At 36.2% G+C, this 9245-nt stretch overlaps 1 protein-coding gene across 1 annotated transcript; it reads right to left on the bottom strand.

Annotated features, from left to right (window-relative positions):
• Positions 1-3042: 3042 nt before the first annotated feature.
• LOC117688101 (transcription factor SPT20 homolog) lies at positions 3043-4674 on the bottom strand. The gene has a single exon (XM_034465819.2). It carries the CDS (start codon positions 4672-4674, stop codon positions 3043-3045), a length of 1632 nt encoding a protein of 543 aa, XP_034321710.2.
• Positions 4675-9245: the final 4571 nt, after the last annotated feature.

Below are 9245 nucleotides of genomic sequence, written 5' to 3'. Positions count from 1 at the left end.
CTTTATTCCATTCTGCTATTTAAAATATTCATATAGTTTGCTAAAACATAGTATTCAGAAATTCAGAAAAATTCATATTCGTTTAATTCGGTTATTTATGGACTGTTAAAGTAATTAAACACGTGTAACAAAGCAATTAATGTGTTTATTAATTACTCATTTTAAGAATAGTAATTTTCAGTTCTGTTTAAGGTTCAATAAATTTCAATGATTAATTTATTTCATCAATAAAATGCTTTCTTCGGTGATTCATGTGGGGTCTGAGGGTAGCGACATTGCAGAAATTAATTATTATATGTAATATGTGTATGTCAAAGAAAGCATTTTAAAGTTTATATTTTAAGTACGTTAGCTAAAAGAAACAGCGGAATTGTCTTTTATGGGAACTTAAGTCCGACATCTTCATGAATATTTCATGCAGTCCATGGTACTTAGGTCGCTGTAGGTTTTGACCAATAGATAAAAGGGACGTGTAAATTTTAGTCTGTCAGTTTCTTTAGAGCTATGGATTACAATCAGTTTCCATAAGAAATAAAGGGAATCATACTTAGTGGATGTAAATATAAGTACTGTAGCCTTTTTTAAAATGTATTTAATAAACTAAAAGGAGACAGATTACAGAGCAATGTTTCATTGGCCAGTTTTTTTTCCTCCCATGTGCACTGACTTAATTGTAAATATCATTGTGAAGGATTAATAAAATGCAGTTTAGGCGAAGAGACAATTTGTTTTTTTTATGATAACTGATAACAGAATTTTCATAATGTCACATAGCTATTTGTAATCATATTTTTACAAAACTTTCCGGTATTGGGAGCAAAACAATATTTCAACATATAGTTGACAACTGGCGACGTTAAAAACGTAAGACTATAAAATGAAATGAAATACATCAAAAATTATGTTACAAGTAAATACACTACAAAACGTTCTTTGCTCTCTTTTCCAACATCTTGCATCAACAGGAAGGTACAAATTAGGTAGCGTTCACATTCAAATCTTTTTCAAATCTTTCTCTGTAAAACCCCAGATATCACAGTTATGTACTAGAAAGCTCGATCAAAATGGAAAATTGTGTGTGTTCCCGGGGTTGGGGTTTTGACTCTTTTTTAAACTGTAAAAAAAATCGTTATAAAGGTGTTACATTATACAAATATTGTTGTGTAGCCGAGAAACTACAAAACATATAGTTCAAATATCTGGTGTCTTACCTGACAATATGCGGCAGACAACAGACAATGGTAAAAATATATAAGGAAAAACAGGGTAACAGGTGTAGTGCGGTATACGGCAGGATCAGAACTGGAGCTCCAGTAGGTTGGACCAGGTAAGGTTGGGGTGGACCAGGGTCAGAGGTCATGCATAACAATACACATACAATAATACAATGCGTTTACACTACACTCCTCCCCGTTTTATAATAAAAAGATGAATGTATATAGACTACAGTAGGTAATCTCTTTTTTAAAAAGGTTGACAATACAAGATACTGAAAAATATGCTAAAATTTCTCTAAACAAGTTTTGGAGGAATTATTTCAGAAAACTACCATATGAAAATACAACGAGATTAAGTACAAATCCCACTTGAATTGGGCAGAACAATATCTAGCCCTAAATTTAGCAGGAACATTACAATGTGATGGCGCTGTGGACATCAGCGTCCTAAGGCACCTATTATCAAAGATATGAATTTTGAGTACTGGAGTTGGCTCATCGCATGCAGTCTCGTCAATTAAGTAAACGGGACGTATATTTCTAAATATCTTGAGGATGTGCTGGTGCTGAAGGTGATCCTCCCCTCCTTTCACAGTTAGGGTACAGACAATGCTGAGCAAGGTAAGGCCTCTATGTAATGGAGTGATCAGAGTCCACTAACAAACACTTGTACGGTATGTACAATTATATACCAACAAATTATTGTCTAAATGCAGCTTTATTCTGGTGAAGTGAAGGTAGGTATATACCAAGATAAACAATAACTAATGTGGGCCTATGTGGAAAAAGGCTCTGATCCATATGGTATATCTACAGCTGAGTTTAAGATGCAACATTCTTAGTCCGCCGTCTCATGATCCGTAGAACATTCTGCTCCGTCATGAACTTCGGAAAAGTCCTGTTGATCTAGCTGACCATTCTGTAACTTGGAAATGGTCTTCTGTTGCATTATGTCAGAATCCATAATTGTTTGTATGTATGTCTATAGAAGCCTTTGAGGAGGTTGAAGCAGTAGCTGATGTTTCCTATATATATCGGTAGATTAACTAACTTAACAGCAACGGAGAGCTATCAAATACCAATTGTTCAATTGAAAGCACAAAATGGATTACTAAGTAAATCTAATTATGACAAATCCAATCATCCTTTCTTGACTAACAAATTATTTCTTGTATAATAAATAACAAAACAAACTAGTTTTACATGAAAAGGAATGCTTCTTTCAACTACACACTGTATCGAAATATGAACAACCAAAAATATGAAAACATGGACGGGGAATATATTAACTATAAAAAGTTACATGACACATATTGACTAAGTATACTGTTATTGGTAATAATAAACTATAAATTTGACGTGACCCTGGTTTTGGAACTCAACTTTTTCATCCACTGAAATACAAGGTCCATGAATAACATACTAATAATATGATAATTTAAGTATATTGAACTTCAGTAGAGCAAATGACGAACATATAACATTCTACTGACTTGTTCAGAACATGATGTGTATCTTACTTATTGAAACAAATGCATATTGTACCAGTATTTTGTTTATACTAATCAAGAAAACTACTAGCAAATACTACATAACTAATAATTACAAGTTCTAATACGAAAACTGGTTTTGAAACAAATGTTTACTAAAATAGTGATAGTCAGGCAGTATTTGAGTTACTTTCACAACTGTATAGCATTAAATTGTTGTTCATACTGGTTTGTCAATAACATAAATTTATCAGCAGCTGCAAAAGTCTTGATACATGTAACATTCTGCTTAATGAATCATAACAAGTTATTAACAAATTTACAGTTATTTCTCACTAGCAGTCATATTTCAGATGATTCTGCTCAAGATCAATTGCTTCCATTCCCTTTGTGATGGTCTGCATGTCTGTGACCAAAGAGTCGACATGATTCTTCAGGGTGGACAGCCGTTTATAGACCTCAATATAGTGTCTCTTGACTGTCCGCAGCAAAGCGTCTTCTTTAGGTGTATCAAACACCTCTGGCTGCTCTCTTCCATCAGTCAGTGCCTCAGCAAAATCTGACATTTCATGTTCATTCCAAACATCTCGCCTATCATCTTCACCACAATCATTGTGTATGTTACCACTTTTTGTGTTAGCGTGATCTGGGGATGATGGCAGGGTTGACAAGTGTTGCTTTAGAAGCATTGTTGCAGGTTGCTGCTCGATAGTAGTCAGTGTCATCTGCTGCTCTTGTGGACATTCTACAAACTGTTGGTGTGGTGAGAGCGACATGATTGGCTGATGTTGAGGTTGTGCCATGTATTGTTCAGGAGGCAACTGAAGTGCTAGGAGTGGCGCAAGTACACCTTGCAAATGTGGTTGTTGGCACTGCTGCAAAAACATGAGTGTTTGCTTAGATCCATAGGGCTGTGTGATCCGTGCATGGTCAGAACAAATGCTTGCTTTGACTGTTTCAATGATATTGCCAGACACTGAAGAACCCTGGTCAGATACCTCAACAGTTATCGGTTTTAAAGCGCCCACTGTCTGGACCGACTCAGAATTGTAGCAAGGCATCTGCATCTTTGAAATCTTCTCCACATTACCAGGAATAGATTCAGTACTAGCTGAAGCCATTAGTGGTACATAACCACCATGTAACTTTGCCGGATTAACTTGGTACTGAATGCTACCCCTAACTGTCAAACCTGCTCCAGGGGGAGGTATTTCACTGCCATTTAACAGAGTCGGACTGACTTGATCCGTTAGGCCTGGGGTCAGATCCAGCATCAGAGCTGGTGCCATACATGTATTTTGGCATGGTACATTTTGCAGTATTTGACATGGTACATTTCGCATTTGAGTTTGTTGATGTACTTGACCAAGATGACTTGCATTTTGCAATTGTTGAATGGTGTACTGCTGTGTTGGAGTGGTCTTCGGATTGAGTAGTGTCTGTAAGTTGTGTTGTTGTTGCTGCTGAATGCTGACTGGTGTTGGTAATGCTTGAGTGTAAACCTGTTGTGTCAGCTGATTTTGTGTTGTCAATGTCGGAGCATATCTCTGTTGTGAAACCTGTTGTGACTGTAGTTGTTGGAATCCTGGTGGTGGTTGAATATGATTGTGTGTCAGTACCTGTTGTTTAGTGCTGTTTAGCATAGCCTGGTTTGGTGTACATGGCACATACTGGTTGGAAGTATTTGAGTTCTGTGTTGATTGAACTAGTACTGGTGGGTACAATGTTTGTGACATAACCTTGAGATCAACACCTTGACCAGTACATGGAATGTAACCCGCTTGTGGTGTAGTGGCTGTTACCAGGTTTGAGTTTGTACCTTGACCACTGAATGGTATGACACCGCCATGTGGTACAGGTGCAATGTTGGTAAGTGGTACGATGTTGACATTTGTACCCTGACCACTAATCGGTAAGTAACCGCCCTGTGGTATTGGAGTACTGTTGGTATATGTACCTGGTACCATGTTGAGATTCGTACTATGACTACTCATCGGTATATAGTACATGGAATGTAACCCGCTTGTGGTGTAGTGGCTGTTACCAGGTTTGAGTTTGTACCTTGACCACTGAATGGTATGACACCGCCATGTGGTATGGATGCATTGTTTGTAGGTGGTACATTATTGACGTTTGTACCCTGACCACTAATCGGTAAGTAACCGCCCTGTGGTATTGGAGTACTGTTGGTATATGTACCTGGTACCATGTTGAGATTCGTACTATGACTACTCATCGGTATATAGATGCCCTGTGGTATTGGAACGCCGTTGGTAAATGGTACATTATTGACACTTGTATCTTGACCACTTATTGGTACGTAACCACCCTGTGGTATGGGTGCATTGTTTGTAGGTGGTACATTATTGACATTGGTTTCCAGACCATTAAATGGTACATAACTACCCTGTTGTATGCGTACATTGGTAGTAGATGGTACTATATTGACATTGGTTTCCAGACCATTAAATGGTACATAACTACCCTTTTGTATAGGTATATTGGTGGTAGATGGTACTATGTTGACAATAGTACCCTGACCATTGAATGGTATATTGCCGCTTTGTGGTATTGGTACACTGGTGGTCGGTAGTACTGATGCCTGAGAAACCGATGACTGGAAACTGCTTGCTGCATGGGAAGGAAATCCACTTAGACTTGATGTTGTTTGGTATGGCATCATTAACCCCTGAACACTTGGCGGTATGGAACCAGTCGAACCACCCTGTGCCTGGGAAAATGTACCAGTGTAACTTGTTCCAGTGGCCCTTGAAACGGTATATCCAGTTGGCATCATTCCATTGACATTTGACGGTAAATAACCTCCCTGTGTCATGGAAGAACTTCCAACTAACATATTTGTGTTATTTTCTGGTCCCATTGAAACACCTGACATTACCCCCCATGGATTTAGAATAGCACTTTGTGGAAGGTATTGAGCTGAATATGGTGTTCCATATGGTGCAGGGATTCCACTGTAATGTTGGTTGAATCCTGGAGGGGCATTATGACCATGTAGCACTGTACCTGTCTGCAGGGAAAGTTGGCCTATAGACACTGGACCTACTAATGGTTGCTGAAATGCACTCTGTGCACTCACCCCCTCACTAATATATCCAATGTTGATTGGATTATAATACATATTGTTGATCATATTGATGGTAGGTCAATGATTTGTCCATTATTGACTGCATAGTTGACTGCATGCTGGTGATCACAATTAATCAGTTCTAACTTTAGTAATTTCAAAGCCTGAACTAATTTTGACAAATAAATGAAATATCTCTAATTCAAAAACTTGTTTTAAAACAGAGACTGAACAATAATAACCTAGTTCAGTAAAAAAAAAAAACAATTTGAAAAATTCTCTCTTTTTTTTAAACAATTTTTTTCTAAAGTGTAATTTTAAAAATTCTGAAAAATTTACAAATATAATAGCCCAACTTGAACTTATAACATGTTCAACTAATTTAATACAATATAATTGTCAATAGATATGTAAAGACCTTATGATATCATGAACTTATCAAATAATTCTGCCCACAACTGATAGTGTACACTACAGCAGCAAAAAGAGTTCTAGAAAATATTTCAAAATATTACTTCTCCTAATGAATTAAGTAAATGTTCATGAAAACAATATAATATCTTACTTAAAACTACTAACTAAAGCTTGAAAATATATTTCATAAACTACTAACTAGTCTAATGTAAACAAACACGTTTTCAGAAAAGTGAAATCGAAAGTGAAAGTTACTTTCACTTTAAAACGTCACAGTCGATTTGGCGCTAAAAATGGCGACAGACAAGACGACCGAAACAGTAAACAAAACGTCAAAAATAAGAAAAACCTTTTCTAGGCAATAATAACCACAAGCATGACTCTCAAAGTCAGATAAACACTTGAGTGTGACAATATAGTACATAAATACGAAAAATAATTGAAAAACTACGAAAATTTTATATTCTTGAACACGTATTTACAATTCACGCTTATCATGCATGAGAAACGGTCACCCACGTGTTTACAGAAACACGAGTGATAAAAATACAAGACGAATTTTACTAAATTTCGCTCTAAGTACGCTTATGAAAATGCAAGTAAACGACAATACACAACAGAAAAAAATAATGACAATATTGAGTTCCGATATGAAAATATCACGACGCCGCACGTGCTAACTGTCAGCACGCCGTGACAAAAAACACACTATGAAAACATGAAATTACCGGTCAAATTTCAGGAATAACGCACCTGACGCTTATAGTAAATGTCCAATGCAAAATAAAAAACAATATATGGCTCAAAAACGAATTTTACCGAGAAAATCCAATCGGCGATATGTGTATCGCCGTGTGGACAAAAATATCCAAAAATACACAAAAATACGATAAAAGTTTACCAGCGACGCCAATGTTGTGTAGCCGAGAAACTACAAAACATATCCTACCGGCGACGCCAATGTTGTGTAGCCGAGAAACTACAAAACATATAGTTCAAATATCTGGTGTCTTACCTGACAATATGCGGCAGACAACAGACAATGGTAAAAATATATAAGGAAAAACAGGGTAACAGGTGTAGTGCGGTATACGGCAGGATCAGAACTGGAGCTCCAGTAGGTTGGACCAGGTAAGGTTGGGGTGGACCAGGGTCAGAGGTCATGCATAACAATACACATACAATAATACAATGCGTTTACACTACAATATTGACTGGGGTTGAGGGCAACATTGATTATATTAGCCCCCGAGGGATGAAATATTGCCCGACGCGAAGCGGAGGGCAATATTTTCGTCCCAAGGGGGCTAATATAATCAATGTTGCCCGAAAACACAGTCAACATTTGTTTTGTTATATGAAGAAACAAACCAAAATTTAAGAAAGTATTGAAAACAGATCGTCGTAATTTTCTCAGCTCAACAAAGAATTCACGAATTCAATTTTGTGCAAAGTTCATTTCCAAAATATCCTCAGCATCAAACGGTCACTGGTGATATTCCGCCGACCGTAAGAATTAACATACAGATGTTCTACCTGATTTTACTTCACAGTAATTCGCAAATCCTTATATCCGTTATGATAGCAAACCGTCGCATTGCGCGTCTGTGGTTTACTTGCCTTGACTGTCTATTATGATGTCACCTTGTTTTGGAGTCGCGAAGAGTAATTTACGTCATCATTTACGAATCAACAAATCATAGGCGATTATTTGAAATAGAGGGAATGTTCTCTAGATATTATTCCTAGTCGGTCAAAATCAAAAAAATATTGACCGGTCAATATTTTTCGGACGAGCTCATTGGCGGATCCAGAGGGGGGGTTCCGGGGGTTGGAACCCCCCCTTTCTCTGGGACATATGAATTTTTTTGAAAACGTTTAACGCCTATTTAAAGGCAATTTTCCCCATTTATAATAGAAATACTGTAATTATCTCTAATAAATGCTTTTAAAATTGCTTATTTAAAGAATTTCGTACTGCGTCCCATAATTTTGTTCTTATATGAAAAAACCCTATCGATTTTTTTATCGAAATAAAGTACATTGAACTCCCCCTCAGCATCTGGTGTTTACTACACTGAGTAAGCATGTGGAAAATTAACGAAAAAATACATAAATTAAGCAGTATCGCTAAAAACACAGATATATAATAACATCTACAATGAATCTTCTACTCATTTTTTTTTAATTGATTATAGTTCATAGTTTTGAACTGACGAACCATCGAGTAAAACGAAGTTCAAGTACGAGTACACGCATTCGTTTTACTTTAAAAAGCCGCTTTCAAATGTATTGTTCAGTTAATTAATTAAAGTAATTATAATATATGAATTTTACTTCGTTTCATACGAAAAATACAAAGAAAATTACATGACCCGCTTATGCGGGTAATGCTATTTTTCTGGAATGCTAGCTACTTTCATACTGTCCTTTACAAAAATTTAGATTATTGATAATCAAAATTTGTACATGACAATTGTCATGTTGTATATTTTATTTGTTAAAAATAAAATATATCGGAAAGGACAATACCCACATGAAACACAAAAGAAAGCCTTTTTTGTTTTGTTTCCAAGAATCGGAAATTCTGTAACAAAAATACCGTGTAAAGGGTTTATATATATTTTCCATTATGAAAATGCCCAACTTTTCAAAACTTTTCTAAATATGATTGCGTGTGTACTAGTGCCGGATGATGTAACGCATCAATTACAGAGGTCACATCAAGTTCCCTGGGACGACAATTGCGTTTACCATTGTATTACACACGTACCATTTATTCAGCAGATAAATTATCCCCTTTCTTTTGTCATATCCTATCATTTAGATCTTTATTTACGAAGACAATCGATAGAAATCAAAATCGATAAATAGTTCAGAATTTAAAAACATCAAAGACATAAAAAAAATTACCAAAATATTCATTTTTATAATAGTTTGTCGTAATTAGTCTGAGTTATTTTTTGTTTCTTAGTGTTTCTTTTCTATCAAGCAGGGGCGCACTTTCTCATTGCTGGAGACTTGGGTTTCTTGAGG

This window comes from Magallana gigas, chromosome 1, assembly GCF_963853765.1.
Source record: "Magallana gigas chromosome 1, xbMagGiga1.1, whole genome shotgun sequence".
Classification (NCBI taxonomy): Eukaryota; Metazoa; Mollusca; class Bivalvia; order Ostreida; family Ostreidae; genus Magallana; species Magallana gigas.
Note: the sequence above shows the minus strand (reverse complement) of the source record. Positions and strands in the feature narration are given on the sequence as shown.

Coding starts and splice junctions, on each gene's coding strand:
- LOC117688101 (XM_034465819.2), bottom strand. CDS start 4,674: ATGGTACCAGGTACATATACCAACAGTACTCCAATACCACAGGGCGGT.